A 20,500-nucleotide genomic window follows, 5' to 3' on the forward strand; every position below is an offset into this window, starting at 1 on the left:
GGAATGGGACTTCAGGCTTCTGTAACTCCTTCTCAGTAGTAACAATGTGAAAAGGGCCCAGCTTGGCTGGTGGGGATCCTTGATAGAAACATAGAAACATAGAAAATAGGTGCAGGAGTAGGCCATTGGGCCCTTCGAGCCTGCACCGCCATTCGATATGATCATGGCTGATCATCCAACTCTGTATCCTGTACCTGCCTTCTCTCCATACCCACTGATCCCTTTAGCCACAAAGGCCACATCTAACTCCCTCTTAAATATGGCCAATGAACTGGCCTCAACTACCTTCTGTGGCAGAGAGTTCCAGAGATTCACCACTCTCTGTGTGAAAAATGTTTTTTTCTCATCTCGGTCCTAAAGGAGTTCCCCTTTATCCTTAAACTGTGACCCCTTGTCCTGGACTTCCCCAACATCGGGAACCATCTTCCTGCATCTAGATTGTCCAACCCCTTAAGATTTTGTAAGTTTCTATAAGATCCCCCCTCAATCTTCTAAATTCTAGCGAGTACAAGCTGAGTCTATCCAGTCTTTCTTCATATGAAAGTCCTGACATCCCAGGAATCAGTCTGGTGAACCTTCTCTGTACTCCCTCTATGGCAAGAATGTCTTTCCTCAGATTTGGAGACCAAAACTGTACGCAATACTCCAGGTGTGGTCTCACCAAGACCCTGCACAACTGCAATAGAACCTCCCTGCTCCTATACTCAAATTCTTTTGCTGTGAATGCTAACATACCATTCGCTTTCTTCACTGCCTGCTGCACCTGCATGCCTACTTTCAATGACTGGTGTACCATGACACCCAGGTCTCGTTGCATCTCCCCTTTTCCTAATCGGCGACTATTTAGACATAATCATATAACCATATAACAATTACAGCACGGAAACAGGCAATCTCAGCCCTTCTAGTCTGTGCCGAACACGTATTCTCCCCTAGTCCCATATACCTGCGCTCAGACCATAACCCTCCATTCCTTTCCCGTACATATAACTATCCAATTTATTTTTAAATGATAAAATCAAACCTGCCTCCACCACCTTCACTGGAAGCTCATTCCACACCGCTACCACTCTCTGAGTAAAGACGTTCCCCCTCATGTTACCCCTAAACATCTGTCCCTTAATTCTCTAGTCATGTCCTCTTGTTTGAATCTTCCCTACTCTCAGTGGGAAAAGCTTATCCACATCAACTCTGTCTATCCCTCTCATCATTTTAAAGACCTCTATCAAGTCCCCCCCTTAACCTTCTGCGCTCCAAAGATAGAAAGCAGATAATAGTCTACTTTCCTGTTTTTGCCACCAAAGTGGATAACCTCACATTTATCCACACTATACTGCATCTGCCATGCATTTGCCCACTCACCCAGCCTATCCAAGTCACCTTGCAGCCTCCTAGCATCCTCCTCACAGCTAACACTGCCCCCCAGCTTTATGTCATCCGCAAACTTGGAGATGTTGCATTCAATTCCCTCATCCAAATCATTAATATATACTAGAGGCGGCATGCAGTGTCACACTCACTAACTATCCCCCACCCTGGCACACACGGTAATTACCCCCCTTGATATTATATTAATATTATTAATTTGCTTCTTTTACCCCATAACCACCCCATCTACTGATGCATAGCCCCCAACTTGCAGTCACATCTAGATGGGGGGGGGGGGTAGAGAGCGAGGGCAGAGAGAGAAGGGGCAGAGACACAGAGAGAGACAGAGACACAGAGAAAGGGGCAAGAGGGAGAGGAGAGGGGAGAGGAGGAGGAGAGAGGGAGGGTGGGTGAGGGGGGAAAGGTAGGGGAGGAGGGGAGGGTGAGAGTGAGGGGGAGAGAGGGGGTGCTGAGAGGGGATGAGGGGGGGAGGTGGGGCACAGGGGGGGGGAGGGAGGGGGAGTGAAGAGGGTAGGGGGTATGGAGGGGAGGGGATTTAGGGGAGGGGGGAGGGAATGGAGGGGAGCAGGGAAGAGAGAGAGGGGGGAGGGGGGGAGGGGGGGAGGGGGGGAGAGGAGGGGGGGGGGGGGAGGCGAGAGGGGGGGAGGGGAGAGGGACGAGGAGAAGAGAGGAGGAGAGGGGGGGAGGGAGGAGAGGAGAGAGAGGGGGGGGGGGGAGAGGGGGGAGAGGAGAGGGGGTGAGAGGGGGGGAGGTGGAGAAGAGAGGGGGGAGAGGAGAGAGGAGAGGAGAGAGGAGAGGGAGAGGGGGGGGAGAGGAGGAGGGAAGGGGGGAGAGGAGGGGGGGAGAGGAGAGGGGGGTGGAGAGGGGGGTGGGGGGGGGGGGGAGAGGAGGGGGGGGTGGAGAGGGGAGGGGGGGGGAGAGGAGGGGGAGAGGAGGGCAGAGGAGGGGGGGGGGGGGGGAGAGGGGGGGGGAGAGGGGGGGAGGGGGAGAGGAGAGGGGGAGGGGGAGAGGAGAGGGGGGGAGAGGAGAGGGGAGAGAGGAGAGGGGGGAGAGGGAGAGGGGGGGGAGAGGAGAGGGGGGTAGAGGAGAGGGGGGTGAGAGGGGAGGGGGGGAGAGTTGGAGGAGGGGGGGAGAGGAGGGGGGGACACTTGAGGGGGAGGTGGGGAGGGAGATAGAGAAAGGGAGAGAGACGGGGGGAGAGAGAGAGAAACAGAGAGGGATAGGGAGAGAGAGTGGGGAGAGAGAGGAGGGGAGAGAGAGAGTGCCTTTTTACTTCAACCCAAACCCCCCAAACACCCCAAACAACCATTTGCAGGCAGTGCATTTTTACTTCAAACTAACCATATTTTCATTTTCAAACCACATTAGGGGTACTCAGATTTGTGTAAACATTTGTTAGTGTCATTCAGTGCTCAGAGTGACCTCCATATTGCAGAGACTGATTGAGGCACACCACTTCCTGATTTTATAGTCCCTCCCCCTCCCTCCAGCAGGGGCAGCAGAGAGAATGGTGAATTTTTATAAAACATTAATTTCTCTCTGATTTGTCATCGATGGGAAAAATACTCTGGTCCAGGAAGGCAGACGTAGGCTCTGATCGAGGCGGCCGAAAATGACGGCCGTAGGTGGCGGGGTTCTCTCGGAAATCGCAGCACAGTGGGCCAAAAGCGGTCAAAATCAGACTTTTAGTAATATAGATTGTAAATAGATGGGGTCCTAGCACTGAGCCTAGCGGTACCCCACTAGTAACTGCCTGCCATTCTGAAAAGGACCCGTTTACTCCTACGCTTTGCTTCCTGTTTGCCAGCCAGTTCTCTACCACATCAATACTGAACCCCCAATAAGTTACTATATTTAGTATAGTAACTTAAACCCCCGTTTAAATTACTAATCTCTTGTGGATGATACTAATCTCTTATGTGGGACCTGGGATAATGAGGCCAGAATGTTTGACCTCTGAAAACCACAACTGTCATCTTTCGTGCCATCAGCCATTAGAATGTTTTTACTTTGATTCCCATTGACTCCAGTTTTACCAGAGCACATTAATTGCCACGTTTGATGTCAAGTGCAGTTGTTCTCGCCACCACTCTGGACAAGACTAATGGAGTCTTCTGGAGCCATATGGCCCTGTCAAAATCCCCGCTATCCATTCTTCTGACTGGCCACCCATCTTGCACATGTGCAACCCATGTGTTTTCTTTATGTTTGTACTATCTTTAACCTTTTTAGTTAACCACATTTGGTAGAAACTCCCTATGGATGATTACTTTAATGTTGGAATGTATCTGTTTAGTGTATTTATAAATATTTCTTTAATGCTGCCAATACACGTGCATTGGGTGTACCCTTAACCCGATGTGTCAGTTCTCTTGAATTGGCTCTGCCCTCATAATTGCCCAAAATTAATATGATATTAGACTCGAACCTGTTTTCTCCCTCAGGTAAAATTCTTCAATCATTTTACAAGCACTATCACCTCGGGTTGCCTTCAGGATGAAGTTATTAATTAGTCTCATTACACCATGACTTCAACATGTGTTGCTCTGAGAAACAATCCTTCTTCTTCTTCTTCTTCTTGCGTATGGCGTGCACAGCCTAAAGCCTGTCATCGCCATAGACAATAGACAATAGACAATAGGTGCAGGAGTAGTCCATTCGGCTGAGAATTCCACAGACTCACAACTCTCTGTGAGAAAAAGTGTTTCCTCGTCTCTGTTCTAAATGGCTTACCCCTTATTCTTGAACTGTGGCCCCTGGTTCTGGACTCCCCCAACATCGGGAACATGTTTCCTGCCTCTAGCGTGTCCAAACCCTTAATAATCTTATATGTTTCAATAAGATGCCCTCTCATCCTTCCAAATTCCAGAGTGTACCAGCCCAGTGGCTCCATTCTTTCAACATATGACAGTCCCGCCATCCCGGGAATTAACCTGCTGAACCTACGCTGCACTCCCTCAATAGCTGTACTTTCATTTAGCAAATTTTCCAAAGAGGGTTCATCTTATCTATTTCTTTCTGAAAATTCAATTAATTTATTTTGACTATAGCCATTATTAGTTCCTTAAATCACCTTCTGTAAAAAAATGAATTGATTAATTTAATAACCTGTCTCAATGATGTTCTCAGTAACAGGAAGATGCCAACTTGAATTCAAAAAGTTACCATGACAAAGCTATTTTGTGCTTATTTCTGTTTATGCTGACAAAGGGCCAAGTACATTTTGATTGGTTACTTCCTAGCTTGCTGTTGCCAAGGCAGAGATAGACAGATTCTTGTTTAGAACGGGTGTCAAGGGTTATGGGGAGAAGGCAGGAGAATGGGATTAGGAGCTAGAGATTAGCCATGATTGAATGGCGGAGTGGACTGGATGGGCCGAATGGCCTAATTCTACTCCTATACCTTATGAACTTGTGAACATGTAAATATGTAATGTTATTATTTGTACTACATGCCAAAATCTTGTTTTCCAGCTTCGAAACAGTCATGGTTCTTTGATTCCAATTAGCAGCAAACTGAATGTAAACAGCAAACAATCGTAAGTAAATTACAATCATTCTACATTCTTTATTACTACATTCTTCAGTCAGATGCAGCCGGTGGCTGGAGATAAGTATGTTATGAATCTAGTGATTTTAACAATAATAATATGCTCCTTGAAGTACTGTCATCCACCAAATTACACTTTCCATGGCATTTCATCCACTACTCTGAATATGTATTGCCTCCATCATTAGTGTACAATGACTTCTGTGTGTGCCATTTACGAAAAAAATAGCGCATTAACATGTCTAAACAGCACCACAAACTTGTGATCTCTACAATTGAGAAGAACAAATGTAGCAGCTGCCCCCGGCAAGTTCTCCAGATCATACATTACCCAGACTTGGAGAATGCTGTTTCATTACCATTGCAGGGTGTAAATTCTTGAGCTTCCACCAAACACTGCTTGTGGGTGTAGCTTCATTAGAAGGACAGCAGTGGTTCATGAAGGCAGTTTATCATCAGCTTAAAGATAATTAGATAGGATTATTAAATGTTGGCCTTGTTCCACGATATGAATAAAAACATTATTTTATGAATATAATTTTTACAGATCCACAAAATTGCTCATAGTTTTCACTATCCCCAGAGAAGAGTCTGTAATTAATTTACCCTGAAACCAAGGTTTTGTGTCTATGTTTGGTTTTCTAACAATTGCCTGGTTGGTGTTATTAAAATTAGCTTTTTTGCCTTCCAATTGCCATTGCAGCAATCCTCCAAGCTTCTCTCAGTTGCTCAATTCAGGATTCTCATTCTTGCTCACAAATTCTTCTTGTTCTTGCCGCATCTTACCTTTGTCATCTCCTCAAGCCTTACGCATCATTTCCCCCTCTAATACTGGACTCACCAATTTTGTACAGTTTAGCATTGCTTTTTCAGCCCATTGTAATTCCCCAACTACAGGTGCACAACCTTTTATCCGGAGTTCCAGAAACCGAAAAGCTCCGAAAACCGGCCATTTTTTCCAGATGTCGTCTGCGCACCAAAGCTCGCGTTTGGCACCAAACTTGACCCAAAACGACCCACGGTCAACCCAGGTCTGTATTACTGTAGCGGCTGCCTCCTCCCTGGAGACCGGGAGACGCTTAAACGTCTGTAAATCATTGCTTAAATGTTAGTCAGTTAGTTTGGAGGGCTTTTATGTGAAGGGGGGTGAAGGGGTAAACTTTAATTCTTAGTCCCCTACCTGGTCGGAGAGGCGGGGAGCGGTCAATGCCTTACCGGGTCGCCGTGCAGTAAGCTCCGCAGCGCTGTGGCCAGTGGGGCCGCGGGCGGCGCCGGCTGTAGCTCCGACCCCGGCAACTCTACCCCTGGCTGCGAGGCGCTCCAAATCCAGCGCGGCCCGCGGCCGGACGCCCCAGCTCCGCGAATGTCGGGAGTCGGCGGCGTCGCAGCGCTGGGATACCAGCAGGGAGCGGGCAATGCCTTACCGGGTCGCCGTGCGGCAAGCTCCGGAGCGCTGTGGCCGCCGACACAAAAACATCGCGGAGCGTCGCTGGATTTGGAGCCGCGCAGCCAGGGGTAGAGTTGCCGGGGTCGGAGCTCCAACCGGCGCCGCCCGCGGCCGGATGGAGCCCCCAGCTCCGCGGCTCCAAATCCAGCGACGCTCCGCGAATGTTGGAAGAAGGCGGCCACAGCGCTCCGGAGCTTGCCGCACGGCGACCCGGTAAGGCATTGCCCGCTCCCCGCTGGTATCCCAGCGCTGCGACGCCGCCGACTCCCGACATTCTCGGAGCTGGGACGTCTGGCCGCGGGCCGCGCTGGATTTGGAGCGCCTCGCAGCCAGGGGTAGAGTTGCCGGGGTCGGAGCTACAACCGGCGCAGCCCGCGGCCGGACGGAGCCCCCAGCTCCGCGAGGTTGGGAGTCGCCGACCAGGTAGGTAGGGGACTAAGAATTAAAGTTTCCCCCTTCACCCCTACACCACCACCACCACATAAAATCCCTCCAAACTAACTGACTAACATTTATGCAATGATTCTCCCGGTCTCCGGGGAGGAGGCAGCTGCTCCAGACTTTTCAAGCCGCCCGCGCTACCTACCTAATCTACGCTAAAAATCTTCCATTCTGAAATCCGAAAATGTCCGAAATCTGACAAGTGTCTGGTCCCAAGGCTTTCGGGTAAAAGGTTGTGCACCTGTAGTTATTTCTGGCTGTGAGGAGTACTTTAAGATTTGAGATTACTTTAAGATTGCTACTTTGTTGTATTTTCAAATAGTTCTGCAGTATTTATCAAGGTTGCTGTTTTGTTCAATGCTGGACATGTCCTTAATATGGTAGACAACATATCAGATGTCAAATGTTATGCTATACTATTGCATTTACACTATTGGCACCATTTCAGAAAAAAATATTGGAAGCATTACTGTTGTTTTCTGAAAATCTTTCTTCTTTCAGAGTGAAAAGATATTGTGATTATTAGAGAGGCAAACTGTGCTGCTGAAGAAATTCAGCTAGGCTCGTCCAGCCGTGAATCGTGATTGCGGATCTGACATGTTTCTCTATGCAAGGAGTGTTATTGTCCATCATGTATACACTGCGTTAGTGCAGGTTGTTCCAAGGGGCAGCCATTGTTGGTTACTCACAGAACAACCATGCATTTAAATGCTTCCTCTCTCTTTGCAACTGACACCTGGCCTCACCTCCTGCTACATGCTTCATACAAACACATCTGATCTGGTGCCCAACTTTAACTTGCACTAAGTTAAATCCCTGCTACCCCTAAGTTGCCAATAGTGTAAATGCAATAGTATAACATAACATTTGACATCTGATATGTTGTCTCCAATATTAAGGACATATTAGACATGTCCAGCATTGAGCAAAACAGCAATTGAGATCAATACTGCAGAAACTATATGAAAATACAACAAAGTAGCAATCTTCAAGGAATCTTAAATCTTAAACTACTCCTTACAGCCAGAAATAACTAGCCGGGGAATTCCATTGGACTGAAAAAGCAGTGCTAAACTGTACACAATTGGTGAGTCCAGTATTAGAGGAACAAATGATGCGTAAGGCTGGAGGAGATCACTAAGATAAGAAGGGGAAAGAACAAGGAAGAAATTGTGTGCAAGAATGAGAGTCCTGAATTGAGTAACTGAGAGAGGTTGGAGGATTGCTGCAATGGCAATTGGATGGCAAAAAAGCTAATTTTAATAACATCAACTAGACAATTGTTAGAAAACCAATGATCAACACAATACCTTGGTTTCAGGGTAAATGAATTGCAGGCTACACCCTTGGAGATAGTGAAAGAGATACGAGCAATTTTGTGGATCTGTAAAAATGATAAAATTCATAAAAGAATGTTTTTATTCACCAGGTTTCTCTCGGAGTCAGGCTGCATACCCACCACTCCCAAAAGGTGCAATCCGCAGGCATCCAACCTCCCCGCTTCCACCGTTTCTCTCAGGTTATCAAAATTGAGCCAGCAGTCACAACCACCCACCATTTGCCAGCCCCACATTTCCCAAGTCTAACTGAGCGATCTATTTTCAACCATTCGCCTTAAGAAGGGTATCGACCCGAAATATCACCTATTTCTTCGCTCCATAGATGCTGCCTCACCCGCTGAGTTTCTCCAGCATTTTCGTCTACCTTCGATTCTTCCAGCATCTGCAGTTCTTTCTTAAACTTTCAACCATTTGTCAGTCACCACTATTCCCAAATGACAATATCTTGCCATTGATATCCAGCTAGTCAAAATTAATCTTCCTCCTGTCAGAGAGATCCGTTTCTGTCTTCCATTCTTCTCTTATTTCTCACCCTTTAGTCTTGGAGGTCCTTGAGCACTGCTTACATTCGTAGTGGCAGACTCATAATTGAAATAATTTGTTGACTGCGCCTTCCTCCCTCGGAACATGGACCCGTTGCAGTTCGCATATCGTCCGAACAGGTCCACGGACGATGCGGTCTCCCAGGTCTTGCACACCGCTCTCTCCCATCTGGACAGCCAGAAGGGGGGCTACGTGAGGATGCTGTTCATAGACTACAGTTCAGCCTTCAACACGATAGTCCCCACCAGACTGGCCGGGAAGCTAATGGAATTGGGGCTCAACACCTCCCTGTGTGCCTGGGTCCTGGACTTTCTCACCGCCAGGCCCCAGGTAGTCAAGATGGGAGGGAATACATCGAAGTCCCTCACCCTGAGCACAGGATCGCCCCAGGGTTGCGTCCTCAGCCCCCTATTGTACTCCTTGTACACACATGACTGTGTGGCTAGGTTCAGCTCCAATTCAATAATTAAGTTTGCTGATGACACTGTGGTGGTGGGCCTGATCTCAGACAACGATGAGAAGGCCTACCGGGAGGAGGTGGCTGATCTAGCACTCTGGTGCCAGGATAACAGCCTCCTCTTGAACATCAAAAAAACGAAGGAGCTGATCATGGACTTTAGGAGGGCACATCATCCGAGGACGTACACTCCATTGAGGATAAATGGGAATCCTGTGGATAGGGTGAACTGTTTTAAATATCTGGGAGTCCACATCTCCGATGATATGACATGGGCATCACACGCCTCGGCACTCGTGAGTAAGGCAAGGCAGCGCCTTTACCACCTCAGGCAATTGAGGAAATTCAGAGTGTCTCTGAGGATCCTCCAGTGATTCTATGCAGCGGCAGTGGAAAGCATCTTGTCCGGAAATATTACCATCTGGTTTGGGAATTGCTCTGCCAAGGACAAAAAGGCTCTGCAGAGAGTAGTGCGTTCGGCCGAATGCACTATGGGAACTTCACTCGCCCCCCTGCAGGAACTATACAACAGGAGGTGCAACTCCAGAGCAAATAAAATCATGGGAGACCCCTTCCACCCCCACAACGGACTGTTCCAGCTGCTACGGTCAGGCAAACGCCTCCGATGCCATGCGGTGAGAACGGAGAGGTTGAGAAGGAGTTTCTTCCTAGAGGCCATTCGGACTGTAAACGCCTATCTCACCAGGGACTAACTCTACTGAACGTTTTTCCTTCCATTATTTATTATGTAAAAGAATATGTGTGTTATGATTGTGTTTATAATTTGTTTGGTTGTTTGTCTTTTGCTCTCTGGCTCTGAACACCAGGAAAACAAAAGAGCTCATTGTCGACTTCAGGAGGCACAGCACCGACTTAGTCCCCCTACACATTAACGGCGAGTGTGTGGAGAGGGTCAACACCTTCCGGTTTCTCGGCGTCCATATCGCGGCTGACATCTCCTGGACGGACAACACGACAGCGGTCATCAAGAAGGCTCAGCAGCGGCTGCACTTCCTGAGGGTCCTCAGGAAGCACAACCTGGACTCTAACCTGCTGCTGACCTTCTACCGCTCGTCCATCGAGAGCCTGCTGACATACTGCATTACAGCATGGTATGGCAGCTGCACCATGGCAGACAGGGAGAGGCTTCAGAGGGTAACCAGGACAGCGCAGAGGATCATTGGTTGCCCTCTCCCCTCCCTGATGGACATCTACACCTCCCGCTGCCTTAGCAGGGCAAAGAAGATCACCAAAGACAGCTCCCATCCTGCGTTTGGACTGTTCGACCTGCTGCCCTCTGGAAGGCGCTATAGGTGCATCAAATCCAGGACAAACAGACTCAGGAATAGCTGCTTCCCGAGAATTATATCTACCATAAATTCAAATCCACACATGCACTGACTACACCGCCCAACACGGACTTCCATCTGTATATATGTATATATGTATGTAGCGCCGTAGAATTTGTGCACCTATTCCCCCCCCCATCTCCCTTCTGTTTTGTTTTTCTGCTTCTTGTTTTTTGTGTAAAATTGTATGTATGCACTGAGTACGAGCAGCTTTCAGTTTCACTGTACATGTATAGTGACAATAAATGGCATATCTATCTTTTGCACAAACGTCCGTGAGCATTGCCACTTTCATTTCACTGCACATCTCGTATGTGTATGTGACAAATAAACTTGACTTTACTTGACTTGACATGCAACGTGTAGGACATATGTAGCCATCTGAATTTGAGGAAGGTGCTCCATATTCCCATCCAAATGACAATCAAAGATTTATTTGTAAAATTGAAAAAAGGCTGCACATTGTGTAGGTGCTGCTCACTGGATTTTCCTTGATGATCTTTGCATACTTGTTTTGCACCTATAAATGAACGTGGTCATTCTCAAGTTAACCTTTATTAGTGAACATTGTATCTTGTATATCTCGTATGTATTATTATTATAAGGATACCTGGCATTTGTGAAATTTGGGCATTTCATTCTTCAACCTGCAGTCAAATGTTATTTTGCTTCCTAAAATGTCTGCATTTAACGACTGATGTTTGAATATTGCAGGCCTTATATCCTGGAAGTAGTGAAATTGTTTCAACATGGTATGTATTCTATCAATGTACTCTATGAGTGTTGAACTTTGGATAAGCATTTCTGCATTGCCACTCTTTTAAACAGATTGGTGATAATATCGTATTACTTTCCCGTTCACGAGGTTAATTCCCGGGATGGCGGGACTGTTATATGTTGATAGAATGGAGCGGCTGGGCTTGTATACACTGGAATTTAGAAGGATGAGAGGGGATCTTATTGGACCATATAAGATTATTAAGGGTTTGGACAGGCTTAGACGCAGGAAACATGTTCCCGATGTTGTGGGTTGTGAATCTGTGGAATTCTCTGCTGCAGAAGGCAGTGGATGCCAATTCTCTGTATGCTTTCAAGAGATAGTTGGATGGAGCTCTTAATAATAGCAGAGTCAGAGGATATAGGGAAAAGGCAGGAATGGGGCAATGAGTGTGGGTGATCAGCCATGATCACATTGAATGGCGGTGCTGGCTCGAAGGGCCAAATGGCCTACTCCTGCACCTATTGTCTATTGTTCTTGTGACTAGATTCAAGTAGATCAGTGTGTTTTGAGTTAAACCTCACTTTGCAGAAAAGAAAACATCTGAGAGGACCGCTGCATTCTTATAAAGTGCACTGAAACGCATGAACTTTAAAACCTGTTGCCCTACATCAAAATTTTGTATTGTTCAGTAAATTCTGCACATAAGCAGTAAAACATCACCTACCACTGTTTTCTGCTTGGTAGCAACTGCCTAGAAATATGCGAAAGAACAGCAAGACCTAGTGGGAACGTTTACGAGCTGAAGACCTAAGCAAACAATCACTTAGAAGATGTGGCATCACGATTACTATCACAGCATCATTGAAAATTCAAACTGATAATTCACTATTTCTGGGGAGGTTTAAAAAAGAATAGAGTTGGAATAAGAAAAAAGTGGAATATTGGTTACAGAAATACTTAGACCTGTGAAGAGGGATAATGTGTCAGAAAATGACAACTTGAAATGAATTGCGAAACAGAAAATGGGGCAAGAACACCACCAGGGGAATATTACAAACCAGCTGACAATCAGGGAGAGATAGCAGAGGATACATGCCAGCAGATCTCTAATTGATCTCTAGAAGGTGGCATAGAACTGCCTTCATGTCACCATCTGCACTTTGTAATGAGTGATTATCTTGGCCAGTCACGTTTCATGGATCTGGATTGCACATAGACCAGATCATGTTAGCATAGCTGATTCCCTTTTTCTAAAGTTCCTATTTGTATCAATGCAAATAGGTACCTTTAGAAAATGGAGCCACCATTTGAACCAGATGGAACCAGCAGCAAAAAACAAGTTAACTCGATAGAAAGGGGAAATAAATATGATTTTGTGAGAAAATGTGCATCTGATGTCAAAATGAACAGTAGATATGCTTGTGGATATATAAAATAGAAGATAGTGGAGGTGGTTATTGTGGAACTGCAAGAGAATGAGGCTTGGGAAGCAGGGAAACAGTAGATACATTGAACCATTTTTTTGTATTGGTCTTCACCTTAGACTACACTGTAAATATCCTGATAACAGAAAGGGTACACTAAAATAGCATGTTAAAATCCCAATCACGAGGAACAAATTATTAGAAAAATACGGGGACTTAAGGATGACAAATTGCCAGGACTACATGGCCATTACTCAAAGGATTTAAAGGCGTTGCTTGCAGAGAAAGTAGACCCATTCGTTAAAGCTTTTCAAACCTCATTAAATTCTGGGATGGTCACATTCATATACTGTCATGTCTAAAGAGTGGAGTGGAAAATGTCAACGCAAAGCAGACTAGAAATTGTGCAAAGCATAACTTTTTACATTCATCTGCTCTTTTATTTTCAGTTGTCCCCAAACCTCGTACAGCTACGTTGACAGTTATCAGTAAAGGTTTGAAGAACAGCCTGCAAAACATCATGAAAAGGGTATGAAAAAAAGTTGTGTGGATGAATTGCAAAACTAATCATTTACCAAACGTTCCCAAATCAGAAGATGAGTGGGGACAAGTTTAAACCTGCAGCTGGGCAATGTTTTAATAATGTTAATAATCTGTTTTAATAGAAAGTTTAACAAAACAAGCGGTAACTACTGAGATTGTTTATTTAAAAAGTTTAATAATGAAAATACGCTTCTTTTAATTCTGCTTATTTGAATGCATTTTAATAGAGATGAACAGCTGGTTTCACTGGCTTGTGCATGGGTGCAGTGTGTTTGGGTGGGATCACACTTAAGGCAATGCATATGAGAAGTATTATTGCTTTAGTCTTAAAGAACTGTCAATCTGAATGTTCTGCATATTGATCATTCCTTGCATGACAAAGAGCTCTTTTTGTATACATTTTTGCCTGTGGGTTATAACACAGTTTCAACACATAGGGACAATGTACATGCGCCCTGTGTTGTGGCCGCACGTGGGAGGTTGCAACCTTCACGCGGTACGCCCTGGTTTCGACTAATGCAATAAACCCGTGTGCACAATCAAATAGAACAAATAAGATCAAATAGAAAAAGATCAAATAGAAACAAGCATTAGGCTGGGCACGCCACACGCAAGAAGAAGAAAAAGAAGAAGCAGATGTAGCTACCAGCACAGAAACAAGCATTTTGGCCCACAGTGGCTCTGCAGAACTTGATGCTAAATTAATCTCCTCTGTTTTTGTAAATTTCCCCCTCTGCTCTTTAAGGTCTGTCCTCCAATAATTGACATTTTCGTCTTGGGTAAAAGATGCTGACCGTCTAACCTATTTATGCCTCATAATGTTTGTACACTTCTATCAAGTTTCTTCCCAATCTCTGATGCTCCATCAAAAATAATTTAAGTTTGTTTACCTCTACTTATAGCTAGTGCTCAGGCACTTTAATACCCATCTCATTCTCAAACTTCCCTCTCTGTTGTTGGTATACATTGTAGGGAATTGAAGAATACAGTTGAACGGAGGGATCTGGGAATAACTGTGCATAGTTCCTTGAAGGTGAAATCTCATATAGATAGGGTGGTAAAGAAAGCTTTTGGTATGCTAGCCTTTATAAATCAGAGCATTGAGTATAGAAGCTGGGATGTAATGTTAAAATTGTATAAGGCATTGGTGAGACCAAATCTGGAGTATGGTGTACAATTTTGGTCGCCCAATTATAGGAAGGATGCCAACAAAATAGAGAGTACAGAGGAGATTTACTAGAATGTTGCCTGGGTTTCAGATTCAGATTGAGATTCAATTTTAATTGTCATTGTCAGTGTACAGTACAGAGACAACAAAATGCATTTAGCATCTCCCTGGAAGAGTGACATAGCACATGATTTGAATAAATAATAATAAGTGTCCGGGGAGAGGTGGTGATTGGCAGTCACCGAGGTACGTTGTTGAGTAGAGTGACAATTAAGTTACAGAGAAAGGTTGAATAAGTTATGTCTTTATTCTCTGGAGCGCAGAAGGTTATAACGGGGACTTGATAGAGGTCTTTAAAATGATGAGAGGGATAGATAGAGTTGATGTGGACAATCTTTTCCCTTTGAGAATAGGGAAGATTCAAACAAGAGGACATGACTTCAGAATTAAGGGACAGAAGTTTAGGGGTAACATGAGTGGGAACTTCTTTACTCAGAGAGTGGTAGCGGTGTGGAATGAGCTTCCAGTGGAAGTGGTTGAGGCAGGTTCGTTGGTATCATTTAAAAATAAATTGGATAGGCATATGGATGAGAAGGGAATGGAGGGTTATGGTATGAGTGCAGGCAGGTGGGACTAAGGGAAAATAATTGTTCGGCACGGACTTGTAGGGCCGAGATGGCCTGTTTCCGTGCTGTAATTGTTATATGTTATATGTTACATTGTTCCAACAATGCTCAACAGCATCTCATCTTCCATCAGGGCACTTTGCAACACTTGGCAACTCACTATTGAATTTAACAATTTCAGGCTTTCACCCTTTTTATTTCTCTCTGTCCAAAGATATCGCTGAACTTTATTGTTTAGATTTGCTTTTTTCCCCCAATCTTCATTGAGGTTTTTTCAGTAATTGTTAATACCCTCAGCATCAATAATTTTAGTTTGTGCTCTATTAGAGACATTCCTTCTGTTGTCGCCACCCTCCTGCCTCTGCAGTGTACAACATGTTTAGTTTCTCACATTTACAGTTCTGATGAAGAGATCGTGACTTGAAGTGTCGACTTTGTCCCCCCCCCCCCCACCCTGCTTGCTGTTCGATCAGCTGAGTGCTTACAGTATTTCTTGCTTTTGCCTACCCTGAACTTGCGCCTGACACCCACGCTGATGGCGAAAAGCGTTTTCCTTTCTCCGGCAAAAAACAACGTGTTGGAGGAACTCAGAAGGTGAAGCAATATCTGTGGAGGGAAATGGGCAGACAATGTTTCGGGTTGGGACCCTTCTTCAGGGGCTTCCTTATTCACTTTCTGTCAGCTTACTGCTCTTTCTGGAGAAAGTCAAAGTAGGGAAGGACAGGTTGGACATTAGGAAATCTCTGAGGAAGGGTTTCTGGAATGGGATCCCTATCCAAACAAAGGATGGATCAGCTCCATTTTTAAGCATGGGACCCCCCATCCTTTATATCTGCACATATTTCCCCCTCTCTTGCTTCAGACCTGGATAAAGTTCTTTATTATGAATGGAAGGGTGTTGATTTCATTCTCAGCTTAGAGGGACACAAGACATAACTATGATTAAATTGGCCACCATTTTCACAGTTCTCTTCATAAAGTGAAAGGTGATATACCCCCAGTTGCTACCAAAGGGCAATCCATGACCAATATGGAATCAGACATCACAGTTCATACTCGAATAATTTAATTTGACGGCGCAGGTACTTCTTCTTTCCAGTGGACATGTGATGTTACCTCTGTGCATGATCTGGGTCATCCAATTATCCCATTCTCTGCACTGCTCAGAAGCAGTAGTTCCACCAGTAATGGGCCTGTGCCACTGAGGCTATTTTTAGGCAACTGCCGGCGACTGTCATAGTAGTAGCAGGTTGCCGAAAAACCGGCGACTGGGCTCCGTTCGACATAAAATTTGAAATAATCATTACCAACAAAAAAAAACGATCAGCAGCAGTGACAATCTACGTCACCTGGCGACAACCTACGTTAACCTGGGGACAACTACAACAGCACTTATGTCAGGAGAAGTCAAGCCACGCTCAATGGCGTCAAACCCACTGTGCGAGATCTGGGTCAATAATTATCCCATTTTCTGCACTCACTGCGGAGAAGCAGTAGTTCCACCAGTAAGTGTTCAATTGAAAGAATCTTCTTAAATCAGCTCTGCAGCTGAAATTAGATGAAACATTCACTGCTGTGAATTTGCCATATTTAGTCTCAGAGAGCAGCTGCAGAAGAATGATCTTGTATTGTTAATCCCTGACCTCGATTTGTTAACGTGGCCTAAATTGCAAACCAAGCTTAGGCCAAGTGAACCATATAGCAGTTTGTAGTTGTTGTCATTGATGTTAATTCTCGCTCTGGCTTTGTTGATTCAAAGCTAAAATATTCCAATGCTGAAAATCCTTTCTAAAATGCAGGATATTTTCAGCAAAGCCGTTCCCAGCATGTAATAGTGAAAAAGAGCAAGTCCTTGCGTGGAAACCTCCCTCTCATTCCTTCCATTCTCCACCAATGGAACTATTCCACATCTTCAATCCTTTGTTACCACAGCCCCTTCAGAAATGGGAGCATCTTATTAGTACAGAACCAGTCGGGTTCAAAGGAGCAGACCATTAATTGCTCCAGATAGTGCACACAAGATTCCTCTCTTGGGTCAGGTGATTTTATGCCAGCACAGACTATTTCTTATAAGGCCAATGCAGTATTCACAACTTAAACCGAGACGTGGCTGCAGGAGGATCGGGCCTGGGAACCTAATATTCACGGTTATACATCCTATAGAATGACAGGCAGGTGGGCAGAGGAGGGGGGGTAGCTCTGCTGGTGAGGGATGGAATTCAGTCCTTTGCGAGGGAAGACATAGGGACTGACGAGGTAGAGTCACTGTGGATTGAGTTGAGGAATTGCAAAGGCAAGAAGACACTAATTGGTGTTATCTACAGACCCCCAAATAGTAGCCCGGATGTAGGGTGTAAATTGCAGCAGGAGTTAAAACTGCCATGTAACAAAGGGAATGCCATTGTGGTGATGGGGGATTTCAATATGCAGGTAGACTGGGAAAATCAGGTTGGTTCAGGACCCCAAGAAAGAGAGTTTGTAGAGTGCCTCCGAGATGGATTCTTAGAGCAGCTTGTAATGGAGCCGACCAGAGAAAAGGCAATTCTGGATTTAGTGTTGTCCAATGAACCAAATTTGATAAGAGAACTCGAGGTAAAGGAACCGCTTGGAGGTAGTGGTCATAATATGATTTGTTTTAATCTCCAATTTGAGAAATAGAGGTTAAATCGGAGGTGTCAGTGATGCAGTTGAACAAAGGGGACTATGATGGTATGAGAGAGGAGCTGACCAAGGTAGACTGGAAAGGGATCCTAGCAGGAATGATGGTGGAACAGCAATGGCAGGAATTTCTGGGCATAATCCGGAAGACGCAGGATCATTTCATTCCAAAAAGGAAGAAAGACTCTAAGGAGAGTAGGAGGCAACTGTGGCTGACAAGGGAAGTTAGGGATAGAATGAAACTAAAAGACAAGATGGATAACACAGCAAAGAGTAGCCGGAAGCCAGAGGATTGGGAAACTTTCATAGGACAACAGAAGGAAACAAAACGGGCAATACAGGCTGAAAAGAAGAAGTATGAGAGGAAGCTGGCCAGGAATATAAAGAAGGAGAGTAAAAGCTTCATTAGATATGTTAAGGGAAAAAGAGTAGCAAAGTCAAATGTGGGTCCCTTGAAGGCAGACACGGGTGAAATTATTATGGGCAACAAGGAAATGGCAGAAGAGTTGAACAGGTACTTCGGATCTGTCTTCAATAAGGAAGACACGAACAATCTCCCAGATGTACTGGAGGACAAGGTATCTAAGGGGGTAGAGGAATTGAAATACATTTTCATTCAGAGAGTGGTGGCTGTGTGGAATGAGCTTCCAGTGAAGGTGGTGGAGGCAGGTTCGTTTTTATCATTTAAAAATAAATTGGATAGTTATATGGACGGGAAAGGTATGGAGGGTTATGGTCTGAACGCAGGTGTATGGGACTAGGGGAGAATACGTGTTCGGCATGGACTAGAAGGGTCGAGATGGCCTGTTTCTGTGCTGTAATTGTTATATGGTTATATGGTTATATAGGCGAGAAATAGTATTGGGTAGGCTAATGGGACTGAAGGATGATAAATCCCCTGGGCCTGATGGTCTGCATCCCAGGGTCCTCAGGGAGGTGGCTCTAGAAATAGTGGACGCATTGGTGATCATTTTCCAATGTTCAATAGATTCAGGATCAGTTCCAGTGGATTGGAGGATAGCTAATGTTATCCCACTTTTCAAGAAAGGAGCGAGCGAGAAAACGGGGAATTACAGACCAGTTAGCCTGACTTCGGTGGTAGGAAAGATGCTGGAGTCAATTATTAAAGAGGTAATAATGGGGCATTTGGATAGCAGTAAAAGGATTAGTCCAAGTCAGCATGGATTTATGAAAGGAAAATCATGCTTGACTAATCTTCTGGAATTTTTTGAGGATGTGACAAGTAAAATGGATGAAGGGGAGCCAGTGGATGTAGTGTATCTAGACTTTCAGAAAGCCTTTGATAAGGTCCCGCACGGGAGACTGGTGACTAAAATTAGAGCACATGGTATTGGGGATAGGGTGTTGACATGGATAGAAAATTGGTTGGCAGACAGGAAGCAAAGAGTAGGAGTGAACGGGTCCTTTTCAGAATGGCAGGCAGTGGCGAGTGGAGTGCCGCAAGGCTCAGTGTTGGGGCCGCAACTGTTTACCATATATATTAATGATTTGGAAGAGGGAATTAGGAGCAACACTAGCAAGTTTGTGGATGACACAAAGCTGGGTGGCAGTGTGAACTGTGAAGAGGATGTTAGGAGGTTGCGTTGTGACCTGGACAGGTTGAGTGAGTGGGCAGATGTGTGGCAGATGCAGTATAATATAGATAAATGTGAGGTTATCCACTTTGGTGGCAAAAACAAGGGGGCTGAATATTATCTCAATGGGGTTAGGTTAGGTAAGGGGGAGGTACAGTGAGACCTGGGTGTCCTTGTACATTGGTCACTGAAAGTTGGCATGCAGGTACATCAGGCAGTGAAGAAAGCTAATGGAATGTTGGCCTTCATAACAAAAGTATTTCAGTATAGGAGTAAAGGGGTTCTTCTGCAAATGTATAGGGCTGTGGTAAGACCACATCTGGAGTATTGTGTATAGTTTTGGTCTCCTAATTTGAGGAAGGACATCCTTGTGATTGAGGCAGTGTGGCGTAGGTTCAAGAGATGGATCCCTGGGATGGCGGGACTGTCATATGAGGAAAGATTGAAAAGGCTAGGCTTGTATTCACTGGAGTTTAGAAGGATGAGGGGGGATCTTATAGAAAAATATAAAACTGTAAAAGGACTGGACAAGCTAGATGCAGGAAATATGTTCCCAATGTTGGGCGAGTCCTGAACCAGGGGCCACAGTCTTAGAACAAAGTGGAGGCCATTTAGGACTGAGGTGAGAAAAAACGTTTTCACCCAGAGAGTTGTTAATTTGTGGAATTCCCTGCCACAGAGGGCTGTGGAGGCCAAGTCACTGGATAGATTTAAGAGAGAGTTAGATAGAGCTCTAGGGGCTGGTGGAATCAAGGGATATGGTGAGAAGGCAGGCACGGGTTATTGATTGAGGACGATCAGCCATGATCACAATGAATGGCGGTGCTGGCTCGAAGGGCCGAATGGCCTCCTCCTGCACCTATTTTCTATGTTTCTATGTTAATATGTAGGAATCTTGAATCAGGAACAGTAAATTAAACATAAATTGCAATGTTAATTGAAATTATAAGCCCGTTGTTGAATTCCAGTATAATATCTGCCAATAGGTATTCAGATTAATATATAAAATAATTGAACAAAGTGAACAATAAGAATGGCATGTTTCAGAAAGAACTGCAGATGCTGGAAAAATCAAAAGTAGACAAAAAAGCTGGAGAAACTCAGCGGGTGAGGCAGTAACTATGGTGCAAAGAAATGGCATTGTGCCACTGAGTCATGCAGCACAGAAACAGGTCTTCCCAACAACTAGTCAGGATCAACCAAGAAATGGAACCCAGAAAACCTAATCCCATTTTACTGTATTGCACTCA

At 45.1% G+C, this 20,500-nt stretch overlaps 1 protein-coding gene across 2 annotated transcripts in view; it reads left to right on the forward strand.

Moving 5' to 3' along the window:
* Positions 1-20,500, forward strand: part of si:zfos-1056e6.1 (uncharacterized protein LOC107988029 homolog) — a 68,699-nt gene that overhangs the window by 16,445 nt on the left and 31,754 nt on the right. For both annotated transcript variants that reach the window (XM_055639996.1, XM_055639995.1), the window contains exons 4-6: positions 4,863-4,927; positions 11,230-11,267; positions 13,110-13,189. In XM_055639996.1, the coding sequence (XP_055495971.1) occupies positions 4,863-4,927; positions 11,230-11,267; positions 13,110-13,189 (183 nt within the window). The remainder of the gene's footprint in view (positions 1-4,862; positions 4,928-11,229; positions 11,268-13,109; positions 13,190-20,500) is intronic.

The sequence above is a fragment of the Leucoraja erinacea genome, chromosome 8, assembly GCF_028641065.1.
Source record: "Leucoraja erinacea ecotype New England chromosome 8, Leri_hhj_1, whole genome shotgun sequence".
Taxonomy (NCBI): Eukaryota; Metazoa; Chordata; class Chondrichthyes; order Rajiformes; family Rajidae; genus Leucoraja; species Leucoraja erinaceus.